We start from the raw sequence: 22,862 nt of genomic DNA, 5'->3' as shown, positions 1-22,862 counted from the left end.
ATAAATAATTTTAAAAAAATAATCATTTCAAATTTCAGAAAAAACAAAAAGGGGAGACAGTCTAATAAATAAGAAACCCTTAATCCACAAAAATTATTCTTACTTAATTCATAATTTTGTCCTGAAAATATCAACTGAACCAATTTGTTATAAAAAAATCTCCATCAAAATATTCAAAATCGATTATTAAAGCAGATATTATTGTAAAATCAGTATATTCATTGCTATGCTAAAAACTAAAAATCAGATACACGTTTATTTAGTATGATTTTTTTTTATTAGTAACTTAATAACAATATCATACTAAATACATAAATTTGCTTCGGAGTTTTAGGTATAAAGGAATAAACAACAATAAATCTGGATATAATAATTAAATTTAATATTAATATAAAGATTAAATAAATTTCAGATTACATCAATAGTATATATAAATACAAAAATGTATTTAGTTGTGAAAAAAAATACAATGTGTATAATTTAAAAAAACATAAACTAATTGAAAGAAATAAAAATTTGTTTGTATTAAAAGTCAATCTTATGAACAAACATCTATAGTTTATGAAATAAAAAAACTTTCATTAAAAATAATGTCTATTTGTGTTAATATGCCAGTAAATGACCAAACATAATAATGAACAACATATTCCATAACCAATAATACATTTATCAGCTGTTCAATAAAGTTCCACATACACAATGTTGTAATTACTTTAGTAATAAAAAAAATAGATGTTTCTTTAATAACTATAAATTATCATTAATTCATAATATAATTTAATTTATCATAAAACTGGATAAATTTCTAAAATATTCATAGTTTTTTCATCAGTTTATTTTTTTATTATAGTTAATAATTAAAAAATATTTAAATTAGCTTAAATTAGTATAATAATATATACATATCAAAATATATCACTACAATTTTTTTATACAACTTGTATTTACTGTGTATTTTAAATTATTAATCATAATAAATTTAAATAATTCAATTATTATAATAGTGGAAGTCAAATTATATTATTTTTAATTTATTTTAACAATAAAAAAAAAGTTGTAATATTTTTTTATTTTATATACAAAAATAAAAGAATTTTAAAGAAAAATTAACTCGCTATTAATGGGTCACAGATAAAAAAAAATAAAATAATAATTAGGTATTTGTAAAAATTAATTATTAAATTATTTAGCACAGAAATAGCCCAAATAATAACCTCTTGATGTAAGAAACATTGAGCCAGGATATTCATACTTAACTTGCTAATATCAAACGTTTAAAATCGTTCATATTATACCTAAGAAAATATACCAGAATATTAATACTTAACTTACAAATATCAAACATTTAAATCAGAGGCGTAACTATAAATTGAAGTCCTCAAGGCAGTATCAAGTGCTGGCCCCACTACCAAAATTCTTTAATTTAAAAAATAAAACTAATTTTTGATTATTAGTTTATTTAATTTATGCAATTTTACATTATACGTACTATGTCTCACAGTACTGACATACACTCATATTGGTAAAATGAAGTTTAATGTAGCCGATTCATTTTTCGTTATCTACATTTATTTCAATTAATAATATATAAACCAGCCCCGCATAGCCCTGTTTTATGTAATATGATATGTTTAGCACATTTTTAGTTTCTATTACGGTATGACGTGAATTTTAGAACAAAACTCAAATTTTTGTATATACAAAGTGTATTTACGAAGGTCTAAAGCTCTTTTAAATCCAGGACCCCTGGGGCATTGTACCTTGCCATCCTGTAGCTACGCCACTGATTTAAATTTAATCCAAATACATACTTTGTGGTATGCTAAATGGCCCAACACGAGTGTAAATATCAACAGCTCTTACTACAAAATGATATTTTTCACCATTTGCAAACTATAAAAAAATAAAAATAAACATAAAATACAAAATCATTCTAAAAAAAAAAAATGGTTTTTAATGTTTACTTGAGTAAGTGAGCAAGCCATAGGAAGCGGAAGAGCATTGACTTCACCAACTCTGTTCCACAAGTCTACATGAGGTATTTGATTAGGGACTTCTTGATATGCATATATCTGATAACGTACTATTTGTGCAATTGTTTTATTCAAAGACATATTCCATGAAACCACTAATGCTATAAAATAGAAATATAAAATTTAATTAACTTATTGATATTGTTATAAATATCTAATAACTACCTTGAGGAATTTGCGATTGTACTGTTTTGGAAACGCTCACTTTAGGTGCGGGAGGTAATTTTTTCCATGAAGGAAGACTTCTTTGATTTGGAATTGGGGGTAATGGAGCAGGATGCTATAAATTTAAACAAATATAATGTTTTCATAAATATTATCAATAATAATATATATATTATATATACATAATTATTTTAATTGATTTCATAATATGAATAAAAATAATAATAGAAATGCTTTACTTCTAATATTGGTATTGCAGGCGGTGGTGGTCTGGATCCCGTTAAAGAATGTTCAGTTGAAGTAAGAGGAGGTATTGCATGTATTGATATTGGTAATCGACATGCTGTAAAAGATGTTCCAGGAGATGTCTGAGGCAATGATCCAGATATATGAGATACTGGTAATTGACATGTTGTATAAGCTGTTGTTAATGGTTTTAAAGATGCAGAAAGTTGAGACATTGTTATTTGGCGTGGTGTATAAGGTGCTGTAGACATTGGTTGTAAGGTTCCAGATAATTGAGACGCTGGAACACGTTGTGTAGTGTATGTAACAGTACAAGGCTGAACTAGTACAGGATCAACACGTGAAACTAAAAAAAATTATTAATTATTTAATATTCTAATATAGCACACAATGTATTAATATAGTAGTCTTGATAACTTGAAAACATTCAGTATTCAACCCTATTTAGAGTAATAACTATAATAATAATAATATAATTATAACAATACTGATGAACCCAACTGATTTAGTATACATTAGTATTTTATTAACAGAATTGAAATACTGAAAAACAATGTTGGAATTACAAAATGTACTCATAGAGCAGGGGTGGCAAACCTACGGCACGCGTGCCAAAGGTGGCACATTGATCAAATTTCAATAGCACACATGAAAAAATTGAAATTATTAAAAATTATACTGTTTATAAAGTTTTGATTATAACTGTTATAAGAAATTCAAAGAAACAAATTATATACATTTTAAAAATTATAATTAAAAAAAAAAGGTGTGCTAACTTAATAAAATAATATATAATAAATTACTAATCAGTAACTTTATTTTTATCCTTAGAAAATTGAATTTCTTTTGGGCACGTAAAAAATCTTCAAAACCTTGATTGGGAAAATTTGGCACTGGACACCAAAAAGGTTTGCCACCCCTGTCATAAAACATATCACTCAAAGGATTTCTTAAATTTGCAGAACTAAGAATAACTATAAGAATTTATATCTGGTTAACTATATTTTTCAACAATATTTTGGGTATTAAAAATGGATTAAATGAAATCAAGACAAGGTTCTAAGAAGGAAAAAATAATTAACAGATGGTTTGAATACGATTGATAATACTCTTATAAATGGCATTTAAAGACAAATTCTGCAAAACCTCATTAAAGGTATGTGAATTTTCATCTGAAAAATAGGTAAGTAGGCTTTTTTTGTCACATAATATTTTTTTATTCAATCTGGTACTACACATGGAACAATAAGAAAAATTAATGAAAATAAATAAATAACAAATTAAACTGACGGTGGAAGTACTACATGATAAAAATGTAAAACATAACTCCACATCAAAATATCTAGGAATAACGTTAGATAATGTGTTTATATTTATGGACATATGGATAAGGTACAAGATCACAATAAATCTAATGCAGAAGCTAGTCAGAAAAGAGGCTAATGCTATAACATTAAGGTTATCTTTGTTTAAGCTAATAAGACTGTAAATCTACTCCATTTCAATGACTACCTTTGTTAACCAACTTACCAAACATACAAAATTCTATAAATTGATGTCATTAATGAACTTTTTCCTACAATACCCTTTCCTATCAAAATATGCTCTTGGCTCTAATTTCATTATTGTCCACTAAATTTATAGTAAACAGTTATAAATTATTATATATTTTGTAATTACTATCATTAAAAATATATGCGGCCCGCAAGTAATTTAAAAAAATTATATTTGGCCCTTTCTAAAATCCTAGTGAAAACCTCTGCTTAAGTCATCTACTAAAAAAATTATAAGATGATAAATGGATCGACTTTTCTATAAAAAAAATGTCATAATGGATCCCACATAGAAATGGAACAACCTATGCACAAATAATCTGTACTTAATAAACTACAGACATAAAAGAATTATCATAAATCACATCATAAAAGAATATCAAGCAAGGAAATGCTGAATAAAAATATATTTTGTGGGAGATATTAACGAGTACTATAAAATTAATATAGATATATTTTAAATTTGATAAAAATAAAAATAAATATTAATTATGCATAAAAATAAAAAATGTTATTCTTATAATTCAATCTGTAGTGTGTTTTTCAATGATAGCTCAGAATAGATTAAGAATCAAACAGGTACAGAAACCTTTCTAGAAATTATTGCACAATATATGAGATATATAAACATAAGATATGAACAGTTGCAGCGTGAACTTATTTTCCTATGAAACAAGTACCTTAAATAAGTACCCACCCACCAATTTTTTTTCACATTTTAAACGATTTAACAATATAATGTAGGGTACCTAATATTTTTTTAGGTATAGGTATGTCATTAGGTGTGACTATAGCAGTATAAATTATAGACTAGTCTAGCTGTCTAGGTTCTAGAGACTAGAGTCATTAGGATATCCACCTCCATTTTTGGATACGGCAGCTGCCTCATAAAATAAGCTATTCATACCGTTACTGAATATGAACCACATGACTACCAACTCGTTTTAATAGGAAGCTGAAGGGATAATTCAAATGTTAAGTTTTTAAATAATATAGTTTCTAGATCAATTGATATAACAATGCTACTATCCAAAATTGAATTTTGAATACCGATAGCAAGTACAAGAGTTTAGGTGCAACACCATATACCAACAATAGAAACAAACTACCTACAAACATCAGTCAAACCAGTTAAAGACATCTTTTAAGAAAAACCAGGTCTCAAGCAAATCATGATAATTTTTGTAAAATTGTATTTTTTTATTAATAGTATATTATAAATAAACGTTCATGTACTTATTACTAACAAAAACTGTATGGCATTTATAATTTAAATAAATAAATAATACTTTCTTCAAAATTTAAGATAATATAACAAGGAAAAATATACAAAAATAAATAGTTAAATAATTCAATGAAGTAACTAGTATAACTAATATAATACTGTAATCAAATCAACATTATTTATTTATTAAGCTCACAGCTTCACCCTTTTAGTGAATATAATGAAATATAATAAATAATTAGTATCAATACCTATCATATAAAAAAAGTTAATAATTAAGTTAACATTTAAAAACTTACCATCAATTATATATGGTTTAAGATTTTTCGATTTTGGATCACTTGTATTTATGGTATCTTTATTTGAAACAGTTGTTCGTTTAGGAGAGCCCTGCGATGAATATGAATTTTTATTATCAAATAATAAAAAAATATACAATAACATATAAATATTTAATTGACTTACTGAAGCTGTTCTCATTATAAAACTTGAAGAGGATGTTGGATGGTTAGGTAGCTCTACATATGTAATAGTTTTGGGCAAATTGTTGTTCTGCAACAATAACCAATCAAATGTTTAAATCTTCAAAAAATCTTCATACATATAATCATATATTAAACATGTTAACGAATAGTACAATTTATAAGTTATGACATTACATTACTATAATAATGTTTAATAAAGATTTAATAATTTAAAAAGCTAAAATAAATGATACAAATTATTTTATAAAAGAAAATTTAAGAAAATGTTTATTTTTAGTCACTAGAGAAAGTTAAATCTAAATTCTAAACACCCATTGAAAAATAACTAAAAATTAGTCAACATTATTTATAACAAAATCATATTATTTTAAATTCAAATTTAAAATCATATATAAATTAATAATAAATTATTTACCAGTTGTGCAGGTAAAATCCCTTGACTCTGGTGATGGAGAACTGATATTGGTTCTTCCAAATTGATTATACTTGATACTTCAATTCCATCATCGTTTCCTGTTAGATCAATTGTAGCAGTATCAACGCTGACAGAATTCAAAGACTTTGCAGCAGGAACAGTTTTTGGAGGAGATACAACTGGTGAATTTGATTGAGTAGTTAAGGGAGGCTTTTGCTATTAAAAAAAAATAATAAAATAGGATATAATATTAAATTAAAAAATATATTTATGTATGAACTCAGTTGGTGGAATTTCTAACAGTCTTTTTTTTGTAATTTATTTTTTTGAGAAGCTATAAAATATACGAGAAAAATAACCAAATTACAATTAAATTAGATTTATGAAGTTTTGAAAGTGCTTTATGGAGCATACAAAATTATATTCATATTTCTTCTCAAAATAGCCTTCAAAGAAATGAATATTAAAAAAAACTCAATATTTTGTTTTTCAAAAGAAAATCATCATCAAAAAACCAATAAGTTTTATGTTTAAAGTACTTCTAACAACAAATTACATTAATTAATATTTACTTAATTACCTTTTTTGGAGTTGAATTTTGACTTTTTGAAGTTGATGCTTTGACAGAATCTACTTTATTCAATGAAATAACATCATCTTCATCGTCACTAATAATACTTACTGAACCATTAACAGGTTTTGACAAAGGAATCGATAGTTTTGGTAACTTCATGCTACCTTCCTACAAACATAAATTCAACATATTTCATTAATTATAACATTTAAAACATATATTTTTATAACATCAACAATTAATTTACCTTTTTTGGACATAATACTGCTTGCAAACCAACAGTTCTTGTAATTATATGTGGCTTAGCATATTCATTGGTTTTTAAGTCTAGCTTATGAATATTTACTATAGTCTTAATTTCTTTAAATTGCCTATTTAGCGAATAATATTTTGTCCGCCAATGTTTTTCTCTTTCCTTCAACATCTGGAGTTCGTAACGATCTTTACCCCAATACAGTCTTTCTGTCATAATTTCAATAATTTTTTGTGTACACAAGCTGTCAAATTGCTAAACAATAATAATAATACAAGATATTAATAATTAATATAATATATAATTAAAATTAAAAAGTATGAAAATTGTCTTACATCATAAGTCACTTGTTTTTTACTAAACAATTGTAATAACTGTGGAAAACTTTCTTTGGATATCTGATGTACTCCAGTTATAATTTCATTGAGATTTTCAGGTAGATCAGGTACATCAGATGATGAAATATTAGAACTGGTATCAGAATCAATAACTTCATAATCATGATTGTTACAATTAATATTAACATCAACTTCAGTATTAGCTATAGTATTATTATCACATGGATGACTTTCTACAGCTTTAGTATCTTCCGTATTTTTTATTAAACTTTGTACACTATTTTCTAATACTGGCAAAAGTTTTAGACCATTTTTTTTACTGTTTACAATGTTTTCAATTTCAGATATCTTATTATTTGAATAATTTAAATTACATTCTGTTACAGTTGAATCTTCAACTATATTTTCTGTTACCGGAAAATCATTAACAACATTTTCATTCTCATGTTCATTATTTTCAATGACCACTAATTTTTCAGGTGAGGATGATCTATTTAAATCAGAAATACCTTTGCTGGTAATTATATCATTTTCAACTAATATATTATTACAATTTTTTTCAGTTGCTTCACTATTTCCAATTAACTCACAATTATTATTAATACTGCTTGTATCAGTTGTTTTGTTCTCAATATCCTTAATTATATCTACACTTGAATTATTTTTATCGGGAGAATCCTCCTTACAATCTTTACCATCAATACCACTGTTATCATGATTGAGCATTTTAAAGGATACATTTGTTTCATTAGAAACATTAGATTTGCCAATGGTATTTTCTAGATTCCCAGCAATTTCATCAACTCTGTCTATCAAGGTTTCAATATAGGTTCCACTATCGTTTTTGCTAGTATCTTTAAGTTCATCTTCAATTTCATTATCCTCGAGTCTGATTTTTTTTTTTTTATCACTCTCTACTTTATCTGGTAAAGATCGCTTTAAACCATTTGTTAACTCATTTTGTGGTGGAATAGATGTTGATTCATTAGGAACATATTCAGGAAATTCATCTGAAAAATACATGAAAAAAATTATCAAATTGTAAAAATTGTTTATGTATCACACTATATTAATTTATTGATTGATCATTCATAACAATACAATCTTTAGTTTGATATGTGACCTATAGGCTCATCTAACTAGCTAGTGAAATTTAATATTATAATAGAATATATAAATATCTAACAATTAATATTTTTTATTATCGTTAACAAAATCAGAGTTGTGGTCAAACAAATCTGTGGTGACTCTACCTACAGTTACCATTAGGTAATAAAATCTTGATATATACATTGACTTAAAAAGACTTTTGATTATATTAATCAAAAAAAAATAAATAAATAATTAAATAAACCGAAAAAACTTGAATATTGTAGCATTCTATGAGTTTCTTTAGAATTATTTAAACCTTTAAAACCTTAATTTTTCAATCAATCACAAGTCATTAGAATAGATAATAGTTTATATAGTATATTAGTATAGATTGCCGGATGTATTTCATTAGGTATTATTATTTAGAGTTTCTAGATATTTTATAAAATACCAATATTATACACATTGTCGCTTACAGATATAATAATATTATGATATAAGAATAGTTGATAAGAGGTCAGGAAGTACCAATATTGGACTATAGCCAGTATTGGTCATCGGACTACTCCAATTAAATTCAATATGTTTATACCTAACTATTACCATATCAATATGTATCAAATTCTCTTTCTTAAAAACCTAAAAAGGTTTAAATTAAATGCGTCAACCCATGGACTAAAATTAATCTTAGTCTAAATCTAAAACATATATGATATTATAATATTAGTTTATTACTTTGTTAGTTATCAATTATAAAATATACATTAATCGAGACATATTTGTATAAAAATATAGGTAGTTATAGAATAGAGATTTAAGTTTAATAATTTAGATAGTGTTTCATATTATGGTGATATAGTACCTACCTATTTTTTTTTTATGTGAAGTATACCTAAGTTAAAATATTAACGTATTAGGTACTGAGTAGCTATAGTAAAGTTGATGAATTGCAGAATTGAAAAAAATGGAATGCTAAATTTAATCTAATAACAGCATTGTATTAAAAGCTTTAGAAGAATTTTGTATTAGTACCGGTTTTTCTGAGTACAGAGCCAAAGGTCTTGGACTCTTAAGTAAAATTAAAACTTTACTTTTGTCTACGCTCTATTTATAATGAAGCCTATTAACAAATGATTCTGAAAATAAGAGATATTTATATAATATAAATATTTTAAGTTATCCAATCTTCAGTTAATCCAATTACTATCAACTGTTGAGTTAGTTAAAATATTTAAATCTGCAATTATCAAGACAACAGTCCTGAGAAGTATGTAAAAAATTATAAGAAGAGTACAGACAAACAATTGAAATTTATAATAAACATGAAATCACCATTCTAGAAATAAAAAAGAAAAATTTTTCAGTGAATATTGATTCAAATAAAACCACCCAATATTTTACTGAAACAATTTATAATAAATAAATTAAATTAATACATTTTTCTTATCATAAGATAATTTAATTGGAGAAATTGACTAAAGATTTTTAACAAAAACATTATAGTTGCTGTAGGAAATCTAATAAAGTTAGAATTAAATATTATTATTAGGTATACAATATTATTAGATTATTTCAAAATAAATATAACTAAGCTAGGTTATATTTATTTAACCTAGGAAGTAAAATTATTAAAAAGAGTTAAAAATATTCCAACCAGAACTTGTTCACATACTGTCTATAAAAAATTTGATTGGTTGACCGCTTCAAACTAACAAAATATATTTAATAGTTTCAATTATGTATTATCAATGTTATCAATAATATCAAATATAATATAATATTATCAATATTTATTCTGATATTAGTGACGAGCTATGGATGTAAACACATTTTATCTAAAATTATAATGGTAAAATCTAAGTAAGTCTAATATATACCAAGATCGCTTGGAATCATTGTTATTTTTATTTGTGGAACATGAACTGTTAATCTCTGTGGATGAAATAATGTAATTCAAAAATTTAATTTTTTATTCATAAACAAAGAAATTACTTTAATAATACATACTTATTAAACATAGTTGTTAATTATTATTCTATCACTTACCAGTTTTATATTGTTATAAACATTCTTAATTGATGTTCAACCTTATATTTTTATAAACTTTTATGTTTCACAGATGATTACCATTTTATAAGAAGTATATTCAATCATTATTCATTATTACTCTTATTCATAATTGATAATAGTTATGATTAGGGCTCGGAAGTTGATGACCTTAAAAATATTTAAAAATGACCTAAAAAAAATGCAAATATGAAATAAAAATGACAAAAAATGTCGTTAAAAATTAAATAAAAAAATTACAAATATAGAAGATGTTTCAAGTAAGTTATCGGCATAATGATTGATAAGAAACGATAAGAAGTGAACTAGTGTGAAATCAGTAAAAATGACTAAAAATGTACGAAAATGACCTAAAAATGTTAAAAAATGACTTAAAAAGTAATAAACACCAAAAATGCAAAAAAAATGCAAAATAAAATTTAGTTGTTGATATTCACATACTGATGAAACACATTTGTGGCCAGGAGAGCATCATCTAAAAAGTTCCAAAAAAAAATGCAAAATGCATCAACTTCCAAGCTCTAGTTATGATCTAAAAAAAATTTTTAAAAACTATACCTAGTTGATTATTATTATAACAACTTTGTTTAAATATTGAAAGTTAAAATAAAAGCTCAAAAATGAAGATAGCGTGAAACTTATATTCAGGTGCGGATCTAGAAATTAAATAAAAAAATTTTCTTAAAGCACATAAAAGACACTGGGTTTAAGTTTTAAAATATTTTAAGTAGGTACCTAAGGCTTAAGGGAGGGGCTTCAGCCCTCGTAGCCTTCCCCTTGTATTCGCGCCTGCTTGTATTTAATAATTAATTAACAATTTACTTGTCAGATATAAGTATCTAACAACATTGTATTCAAACATAATTAAATAATAAACATTTAACTTTGAAACAGTTAAAATATATAAAAACCAAATAAAAATTAATAATTTTTATTTATTAGATGTGTTTAGTATGACAATTAAAAGACTTTTTTAACTACAGAGGGCTCATTTTAAGTAAAGACACTCTGTGATAAATTCCTAGATTTGCCTATATGGTCATCAGAATTTAATAAGTTTTATCCTGTTTATTTTTTACAAAATCTATGTTTAGTTAAAAATGAATTGATCAGTTTTTTCCTTTTTGATAATACCTATATTCATTTTAAATATTAAAATGATAGTGTAAATTTAATGATTTAATAATGGGTACTTTCCTGTTATATGAGACTACGGCTATTTTTGCGACTACCTCCCAAAACTACCTCCGTTATAAAAGACTACCACGCTTGTTTTGTGAAACCCATGTGAAACACCACAATCCTGTTATCTAAGGCTACCAAAATTTGCACACTTTCCTATTATCACAGTCTACCTAAGTTTTATTTAATATTTATATTTGTATAATGCACCTGCATATTTAATTCTTTGATATTTTTTTAATCAGTAGGTATTGTTGGGATGGTTATATTCAAATTATATATTCAAAAAAAAAGGATTTAAATACCCAGTAATCATTTGTAATGTATAATGTATACCTATATATTACACAACACGCGCTACATATATGGCGTACGGTCACTAAAAACAATAAAATAATAACTATAATAAATACAAAAATAATAGTGGTAAAAAATGGTAAATCCACAAATAAAATAATAAATAATAATTGCCACATTTATGAATTATATATTAAAAAAAATGTAATAATATTAGTGTCATATAATCATTTTAGATGTTTTTACATCAAAAAACTTTTGTATCATAAATTGTTCTCTATTTTGAATATCGATGTGTTAAAATGGCTATAACATAAATTTTGAATCACCCTGTGTATATATATATAATAATACTATAATAGATAATATAATAATTGTGAATTGCTACGCTAGAACGCAGCGCGTGGATATCGTACAGCTAATTGTGGTAGTTGCGATAAAGGAGGTAATCTTGGGTGGTAGTCACGAAAATAGCTGTAGTCTCGTATAACAGGAAAGTACCATTTTGGTAGTCTTAAATAACAGGATTGTGATGTTGTCAAAAATCATAGTAGTCTCGTATAACAGGAAAGTACCTAATAATGTAATAGATTTATATTTAAAGCTGATATCTATATTGATTGAAAATACTTATTGTCAGTGTATATATTGAATGGTAATCTATATATAAATTTTATTAATTCCTACTCACACCACAATCGTAAACATTACATTGTATAAAACTTTGTTGTTGGTTAAATAAATATGTTTTTGAAAGCAACATTCTAATATTATAGATAAATCTGACATGCATAACATAATTCACTATTTTAAGTTCATGCTTAATATTTAGTTGTATTACTTTGAAACAGATCATACAAATTGTGGAAATATAAAAATATTATGATAATTAATTATTATTATGGGAGTTATTATATTAAATGTTAACAGTAATATTTACTTAAAGTACCTATCTAATCATCAATACTATATGAAATAGTGATAAATAATAGATTATAAAATTAACAAATATTGATCCAATACATAATATGTAATTGAATTTTTAATGGTTCAATGTTTAAAAAAATCAAATACTCAATTTATATTTCTTACATTCTATTATATATTCAACAAACAAATTTTGGATTGATGTATATACTTATATTTAAACATTGCCTAAAAATGTATTAACATATTTAAGATAAAAGAAAATTAAACAAGTATTTATTTAATAATAATAATATATACTATATAGGTACGTAAAAAAATTGTGAGATATTATTAATTAATAATTTAAAAATACTTGTCTAATCTAAGACATTTTTGTTTTAATATTCATTTAATAATAATAGGATGTTAAACAATCAATACAAGTCAAAAATTATTCAGTGTTCTTGTAAACATGATTTAACTATATTCGATTCATTGTAATCCATAAGAAACTAACTATATAAAAACACTAGTATGGTGTTTCAAGCAAACGTTTCAAAATGATACTGTGCCGTAATGTGACCGTATACATCTCTCTTCTTGACAAACCCACACTATATAACTACCATCCATCTGATTTTCTGTCTAGCAAATGCCCAAGTCAGATCACGAGCAATTAAGTAATAACAAGCAATCAGTATAGACTTACTATTAGACAAGTCAGGTTTCGACTGATTCAGCGAGTCCTCCTCAACAGTAGAAACCTGCTGTTCTGTCATTTCATCAATTGTCTCACCGGGCATCTTAAACAAAACAGCAAGTGCATCAAATGTAAAGATCCACTAATGGCGACCGGTGGTTCGATGACAGAAACGAATTAGATTCAGACAGTACTGGCACATTCGACGCGGATATCGCAGCGGTCGAAAATTTCGCAGATAAGACGCCGTCGCGATCAGTTTATGTCGTTGTTACACGATACCTACGCGGCTACACGACAAAGTAACCGACAGCAAGAGTAGACGCGTACCGTTGTTTGAATTTTGTCTAATATATTTAACTTTCCCGTATTCCACTGGACCCGGACGACGACGACTGACGGGAATTTCTTTCAAAACTTAATGCATTGGATCGTGGGCACCTAGTGAGCTACTGATCGTAATATTGTATTATTTGTATTCCCGTAGCAAAACTTTAAATGCCAGACGTCGGACAGCCGAACCGTACACTGCTTCTACGGTAAATAACGTGTTTACAAGACAGTGATTGACGAACCGGCCAATGAGAAACACACGATCACAATGCACTTATCAGCGAGCTAGTATGTTTTGTGCGGCGTTGCCGTACTTGTAGCTTCGTGACCGATCGGAGGTCGTCGCTGGGCGGCAGATGTCGTTTGCTTAACGCGTACGATATTCTACGATCATTACGTCACACCCGACAGTTCGATGCGTGAACATGTTGGCAAACGCGCACAGCCCGGACATGTCGACAACCAACCAATCCGAATTCCGAAAAGCGAACGGCTTGTTCTGTGCTTGAACGTATAACGTGCAGCGGCGTTGTGAATTTGTGATGTTGAACACTGGGTCAGCTACGCATGCTGCCGTAATCGAACACAAATGGTTTTCGTTAAAATGCGTATGCCTCGAAAGGTCAAACGTATAGCCGTGATAAATGCTTAGGCCTCGCTGCTTCATTGGATGATAGTATGATAGTTGCACTATTGATTTTTCCATCGAAAATTGTAGATCAATGATTTTCACTTTACAGACAACCGTGATTATTTGGGCTTTTAAAGTTGGCAAAAATCAACTCTACTTGTTTTTAACAGAACTTTCACATCAATAATAACATTTTCCAACTTTAAATTAACCAAATTTTTGTTTTCTTGATGAATTTGTATCATCAACTTGATTACATTTCTAATTGCATACTTTCGTCATTAATGATTAATCTCGGTATAGCCGATTTAAAATTTAAATTCATTACAAGAATTCAAATAAATACATTTTTAAAAATACTTGAAATATAACTTAGCTTTTAAAAGTAATATACTATAATATGGGAAAAGAACTAAATAATAATAATCTAAAAACTCGTTCGCCCAAACCGGTGTGAAAAAAAGTATCTGGATGGGCTGGATGTTTACAAATTTACAATGCTTAAGCCATATCATTGATATGGTACATTTAAAAGAAAAAAGAAAATTTTACACCGGTTTGGACCAACTAAATTTCAGAACATATGCATTTAATTTCATGTAAACTATGAGTTTAAAATCTAAAATCCAAAATTAATTCCATCATTTATTTAATGAGCATCTTAAACATTTGTACTAAGTACTAACTATAACTGAATTTAGATGTAAAAAAAAACAAGTATAGATAGATAGATAATTAGATTGATATATTTATAAGGTTTATAACTATATAAATATTATATTGTAATCTCTCTTATAATGGATATTTTATTATTCGAATACCCGATTGCAACCTACGAATAAAAAAGGAATGCGCTACAACAGATCAACCGACATTATATAATATATTTTATTATAATACGTAATTTATTCAGAAGAAAAGAATTATGTATTATTATACTATTTATACTTAGCTTATTAGATCGCTCTATCTACGGCGTCAAATAGTGTTATTACCCAATGGGCGAGACCCTATTATTGTGATAAACATAGAAAACGGTACGGTTTAAGTTGTGATTTCAAATATGTAGTAAATAGTATTAAAGAATAATTTTAAGGATTTTTAAGTTAAAGTAGATTATAAAAATTGTTTGTGTGCATGGGTTCCTTGATACATAATGATTTACATACGAGTAATACATAACATTTATATACTTGTATGTGTATACCAATTACTAACTCAATTAATAAACATGTATAAGAATACTATTATTGGTACTATATTATCCTGTTTTCGCAACTACTGAATACCAATGAATTACAGTAGAGTTGAGATATATGGTACCTGAGATGGCAGTTAACAATTATTTTTGTTAATCAGTTAAGCCGTTAGAAACACCAAATTACGGATGATAATAATTTTTTAGACTGGGTACTTCTATGATCAGTAAACTATCTTATTATTTATGTTTAATTAGTAGAAACTTCTTTATAACAATATCACATTTTTTTTTTATATCATCGAAAATCCATGACTAGTGCAATACACCAATATGCCATGCTATGTGAACTTTTCGATACTATTTGATCAGAATTGTTTGTTTTATTTGACAAAATTTAACATTAATTTAAAAGTAGCCGCTTAAAATTTAAATAATGTTTAAGAATAATATAAATTTTTTCGCCTCCGAGGCCTGAAAAGTTTTAGATGAAGCCCTTATTAAATTCGATTAAAATTAATCGATAAAAAAATTAAAAGAAGATAATAGTTTATATTAGTGCACTGTACCTAAGTCTAAAATAAAGTATATAACCACATAGTTAGAGATCGAATTTTTATGATTTTACATATCTGTTTCTAGAGTATGCGGTTAAATGGGAATAAGAGTAACGATTCATGAAACACAGAATGCATCAAAAAACAATTTAATCTTGGTATTAAAAAGCATATTTTAGATAGAGAATATTTGAAAATAAAAAACAATATTTTTTTTTTTTTTTAAATATTTTACCAAAAAAAACAATCAATAATTATATTACATATTATATGTTGTATCATTTATGCACCAATTAATTTTTATTATAATAAAATAAAATAAATTTAAACTGAATAGGTAATTAAAACTTTTTTTTTCTTCAGAATATTAAAAGAATATTATTTTAATGATATAAAACATCATATTTAGAGGACTTAAAGAGAATATAAATTCGACCTCTACTCAAAATTATAAATTATTAACATTTATTCTATGATAGCTATTTAATAATTATTGTATTATGTACTAAATACATTTTATTAATTAATTTAATAATACTATAATATACAAAATAAGTTATATTATTATGTTTATTATGCGATAAGGAAAAAAAAGCCAATAGTCCATTTATTCATTGTACTATCATTCTATTCTATTTTAGGATTGTAAAATACATTAATCTTTTTTATGTATAACTTATACAGTAGGTATAACATATAAAGTGTGTGTGTGCATATGTGTCAGAGGCCAGTCTGCTCTATAAGGCCATAAATCAGATAATAATAATAATATCTCAATATCTGTGGGCTATTCCATTCATTATGAAAATATTATTATAATTATTATTATATTATATGAAATTTTAAAATTTTAAATATTAATGTTGAATATTTGAATATACTAAATTTTAAATTATAATAATATATTACTGCTTATCATAAAAATCATGTATATGGTTTGAACTCTTAATAATCATTGGTCAACGTTTTAAATAATGTGAATATTGTGGTTGCAACTGGCAAGTTTAATGATTAATATTAACATTGAATGGCATGCGAAAAACCTATGATCGTCTTATTCGCGTACTCTCTGTCTTAAATCAATTGGATTAACACTGTTAGCTTTAATGAATATAGTTAAGTACGCTTGTCTTTTGTAGCTATAAGTTTGTAAAGCATTTAAGCAGAATGACTTAAGATATTTATTAAATACCTCAACACAATTCAGTTTAAGTAAACTTCTTCAGCAGTACTTACTAGCTACTATATACATCCTAGCACTGTACCTATTCATTTTAAAAGGTAAGTAAAAAGTCAAAATGATTATATTAAAATGCAACACAATTGTTGGTTAAAAACATTTATTATTGATTCAAAACCAACATTAAGTAAAATCTTGGATATGTTACAGCCGTCTAATATATAAGAAACTATTAAATGAATATATTTCCCATTTAGTCTGAAATTTAGATTGTATCATTAATACAATAACTAAATATTAAAATATAGCAATAATAATTAATAATTAATATAATGGCATTTGAACTATAAAGCGATAACTGATAACACAGAACTATACACGCCATAATCTATAATAATTAAGTATATCATTAAAAAATATGTAGCAAAAAAAAAAATAATTATATATACCACAATATACAGTAACATACTACATTATTACAGAATATATTACTCACTCATAAAGTAGACGTCAGGCTCAATTACTAGTACTCGCTTTCGTGGCCTTCCCTGAAAATAGCACATAAAAACAGTATAGTTAAATAATTAAATATAATATTAAATTACTGTATAACACATCATTTCTGTCCACGGTAAAATCATACTTCATAGTAGTAATACTGCAATTTCCTAAGATTTAAATTTGTATTAAAAATTCAGAACAATTATATTCGTTTTTTTCGTTAAATCTAATATTATATAAAAATTAAATTGTAACAAAACACATTTTTTTTGACAAATAAGGAATTGTTTAAATTACTGGAGTTCTGTAAAAGTTTGAAGCTGAATAGATTTATAAGCGAATAGTTATTGGTATATATGTATTTATTTTTATAAATTATAAGTACAATTGATAAAACTAAAAACTAATTCCAATTTTTTCAAATACCATCTACCCTTAACCATAATTAACAAATTATAACATTTAAATAAATTTTCACTTATTATTATAAGTTCAAAGTTGCATCTAATTCTTTAAATCTATGAATTTAATACCAGTTATTTTTAGGTACTTTTCAGTTGTCACCAAGTATCAACAGTCACCAGACCGTATTGTGTTGTGGTTTGTTGGGACGTGGAATAATCCAGACCCACCAAAATTGCATATTGTAACAAAATTCTTAAACGCTTTTTTTTTGTGTGTGTATAGGATAAGAAGAATAAATTAAATGCTGTGGATGAAAATAATCATACATTTAAAAAATCTTAGTGAAAAGAATAAATAACAAGAATATTGTTAGTTTTTTATATATTTTTTTTATTGTTATTTAATGAAATATTAACAAACTTATACTTAAATTATTATCTATTAGAATGAATTTAAGTTGTAAATTAAAAACATATTTATTGAACATAAATAGTAAATTGTATAGTTATTAAATGTTAAAACCTATTTGAAGAATACAATTTAGAACAGACTTAATTAAGATAGTATTATGGGAGTATACAAAACATCAATGTAAGAAAAGTTGGTGCAAAAGAAAATTATTAAATTGAGTGTTGTTACAGGAAGTTGTACAATTAAATAACAAGTGAAGGATGTGAAATTGTTACAAGATTCACCACCATAGCTGGAGAAAATAAGTAAATAGTTATTTATTGAAATGTTTTATTTTATTGGATTTATATGGCTAAGTTATTCAATACTTTGTATAAATGTCTCGGCAAAGGTAAAATAAAATAAATTCAATCATCAATCGTTTAATCTAGAATATAATCTCCAAACAAATATTAGTCACTAATATACCAATTTTCATTTTAACGATATAACAAAATAAGTTTTAACTACTGTTCTTGGTTCTTTTGAGTGTTTATAACATAGATACAGTAGCAAAAGTTAAGGACATAATTCGTACTCCTAGAACAAGACTTCCACAACTCAAAATTAATCAATTTTGAGTTATAACTACTGTTGAATAGAGAAAAATAAGCTCTATAAAATGCAAGAACACCACATTCAATATCATTTTTCATTTAGCCACTATAGAGATGTTTCAGTATTGAATTGTTTAAATGTTAGTTAATTTTCAATGCAAGAGAGCCATATTTACTTTATAGCAGTATACTTATTTTTATTTATCCAAATTATCACTGAAGTCAAAATTCAAGACTGCCTTATTTCGACTTGTGGCGTTCATGCACTGAATAAAAACTAATTATCGTGTAATATGTTGAGTGCAAAACAGTAATATTTAAAGTTGTGACAGTATTACATTTTATCATTTGTGATAGTGCAACCACAACACGAAATATGTCTCTATTGTATTTATAAATAGAAAATTTATTTATAATTGTCATTATATGCAATACAGTCACATCTCAAAACATGGCAGTCTTGCATTTACTTAAAAAATTGTAAATGGCCACAAGTCTAAATTTTTGGGTTTAAAAGTGAATTTCAAAATATTTGAAAAATTAATATTGTAAAGTATGATTGTAAGTATTTAAGTGTTAAATTTCAAACGCATAACTTCAATTCGATTTTTTTCAAAACTATAAATTTTGAATTGTGGCAGTCTTGTTCTAGGAGCGCGAATTATAATGTTTAACGTCTAGAGACCAACTCTTTATTATTTAAAATTATTCAACTATGTGTAAGTATTAATGTACTATTGGTATTTTATTGTTTAACAAGGTATTAGCTATTAAGCTGTATGTTTTCTAAATACTAGTTTTTACAATATTATAAAATATAAATAGTAACTTATACTTAACTAAATGTGTATAAATTATTTTATTTTTGAGTGATTAAATAAATTACTTAATTGGTACTAAAATGTTAATTATTATTCTCAAACTATTTATGTATCTCAAATTTTACGATTCACAGAAATTAAAAGATGAAACAATATTAGTAGGTTACTAGTTAGTAGTTAAGAACACTTACACTTTCTAGATAATAAGCTCAACATAACTGTCCACTGATAACCTTGAAAAAAGTTTATATGACCTATCAAGAATTAAATTACACCTGTGATAAAATCCGGATAAACCCCGATAACACAACCTGATGTTTGGCCGTTACTAACTCGAAAAGCCGGAACCCAAAAATGGACCATAATATATTATTATAAAGAAAAAAACCAGGTATTAATGGGTTTCATGGTAGATCGTAAATTCGATATTGTATGTCAACCGGAAAAAATGATAATATTTTCAGTCCGGCTGCCGCTACTGACTATTCGACACCTGCTTCGGTTGTACGGCGTCCGCAAGTCACTACACCTTTAAATTTCCATCATGGCATCACGCACAAAAAAGTACGTTTAACTTGGATCATGTAAATTACCTAGTAATTTGTGTGTTTATATACCTATACATAATATATATTATATAATGTATGAAGTTCGCCGCCCCCCCCCCTATAAAAGGGTCTAGGGACGCCACTGATTTGAACGGCAAGACTGCATTTAAAACTCGCACAAAATAAGTATTTAAGATTGTACGTACACATAATATTAAATTCAAATAATTTTAATGCTATTTTACGTACCCTTTTTTTTCCATTTTCCGGCTTCCGCAACATTTTCAAATAATGATCTGAAAAATATTCGTAACCACGAGACGTGCCTATCCGGTGTAACTAGTTCAATTTGTTAAACTATTTGACGATTTTTGACAGACCGCTTTAAATTGCATTTACAATTTGCTCGATGTCGAATGGCAATAATAATTTAACGGTCACTAAAACGAGCAATTTTAAACTTCTCTCGACGAATTCTGCAACGAGTGATGACACACTTGAATATAGCGTCACAACGTTGTGCAACGCGTTTTTCTCTACAGTGCAGTACAACAATCTTTGACGGCCGACCGAGAGTGAACGACGATGACGTTTCCCCCACCGGTCAACCGTTCAACCGTCCAATGAATCGTCCGAACATCGTTTACAGCAGGTCGCATATTTGTGACGTAGGTAGAACACAAAGTACACACATACAATACACACCCATTTAGAAAATATTTTCAGTAAGTGATCCGTGGGGGGGGCAACATAGTTAATGGATTCGTATTTAGGTATATTACCTTTTAGAACGAGAGGGAGAAAGTTAACATTAAGGAAAAAAAAGATAGCACGTGTGACTATCATACATTGAATCTTTATTTATGGCTACCCATTGCTGGGGTCGTAATGGGATGTGCCTTCCATATTGACTATATTATATGTATAGGCATGGAGAATGGATACTACAAGTCTACTTTTATTATATTATATATATATTAAGTATTGCAGGTAGCTGTTGCACCGTTACCACGGGTATATTGTTTAGGTATCTAACTGCACCATGTATATAACATAACATATATATGTATATTATAACATATTGAGAATTTACAGATTATTCTGAGTTTTTAAATCAATGTATACGCTAGTGACGTTTTTACGAGGGAAAAAATCACCAGCCACAATGGTACAATTGCTCTTTTAAAAATTATGTTCGTTGTAACTTGTAGATGAAAACATCTACAGGTTGTCACGTTATAACGTCAGACGTTAGTTCGAAAATATCTGTTATATCTGTTTAATACATAATTTAAGAGTACGTCTCACCCGCATGTGTGTCTCGGTCTTATATACATGTACAACATGGTAAATTTTCGTTCATTAATTTTAATAGTGTGCTTTTGATTTTAATATTAGATTGAATTGACCTAGTATCAAACTTTTTGGTAAGAACATTATCTGTGTTCTCTCGCTGGATTTTTACCATATTTTAATTTTTTGGTGAATTATGAGTATAAAATTATTAAATATTTAAAAATGCTCATAATTTACTTAAAAATTAAAATATCGTTAAAAGCCAACGAGAGAACACAGATATTGTTCTTACCTAAAAGTTTGATGATAGGTCAATTCAATCTAATATTAAAATCAAAAGCACACTATTAAAATGAATGAACGAAAATTTACCATGTTGTACATGTATATAAGACCGAGACACACATGCGGGTGAGACATCCTATAACACGTACATTTCCAACAAAAAAGTTATAAACTAATAAAATAATAACGAATAATACATTTAAATTGAAAACGTTTTGTTTTAGGTAGGTCGGTACTCGGTACCTATATAGTTATATTATTTAGATAGTCGCGACTGTAATACTACCTGATTTTATTATTATTGATTGACTATTCTAATTTTATTGTGATGGTTCTATCAACATTATACTTATTAAGTAAAAAAAATACAAAGTTTGACTTCTATACATCTAGTAACTTTATTTTATACATTACTTACACCGTCCCAACACACAATAATTAATTTATTATTTACTATAATTCTATATTATAATTAATGTATAAGACACCTCTGACTATATTAAGAATTTCAAATGTTCTCCTCCCAAGGTAAAAAATGTTATACAATAAAATACAATTAATATAAA

General features: G+C 26.4%; 1 protein-coding gene across 2 annotated transcripts; it reads right to left on the bottom strand.

Moving 5' to 3' along the window:
• Positions 1 to 359: 359 nt before the first annotated feature.
• LOC132920672 (uncharacterized) lies at positions 360 to 21,252 on the bottom strand. Of its 2 annotated transcripts, XM_060983231.1 has the most exons (13): positions 20,965 to 21,252; positions 17,930 to 17,981; positions 7,285 to 8,297; positions 6,944 to 7,204; positions 6,703 to 6,864; positions 6,123 to 6,338; positions 5,688 to 5,774; positions 5,522 to 5,612; positions 2,438 to 2,790; positions 2,199 to 2,313; positions 1,965 to 2,134; positions 1,812 to 1,893; positions 360 to 1,295 (listed from the first exon to the last, which is right to left on the bottom strand). In XM_060983231.1, the coding sequence occupies exons 1-13, from the start codon at positions 20,995 to 20,997 to the stop codon at positions 1,285 to 1,287; spliced, it is 2,646 nt and encodes an 881-aa protein (XP_060839214.1). In that variant the 5' UTR covers positions 20,998 to 21,252; the 3' UTR covers positions 360 to 1,284. The 2 variants fall into 2 exon arrangements, with proteins under 2 accessions (XP_060839214.1, XP_060839213.1); XM_060983230.1 differs by lacking the exons at positions 17,930 to 17,981; positions 20,965 to 21,252 and adding an exon at positions 13,544 to 14,153.
• Positions 21,253 to 22,862: the final 1,610 nt, after the last annotated feature.

The sequence above is a fragment of the Rhopalosiphum padi genome, chromosome 2 (genome assembly GCF_020882245.1).
Source record: "Rhopalosiphum padi isolate XX-2018 chromosome 2, ASM2088224v1, whole genome shotgun sequence".
Classification (NCBI taxonomy): domain Eukaryota; kingdom Metazoa; phylum Arthropoda; class Insecta; order Hemiptera; family Aphididae; genus Rhopalosiphum; species Rhopalosiphum padi.
This window is presented reverse-complemented; position numbering and strand designations above follow the sequence as displayed.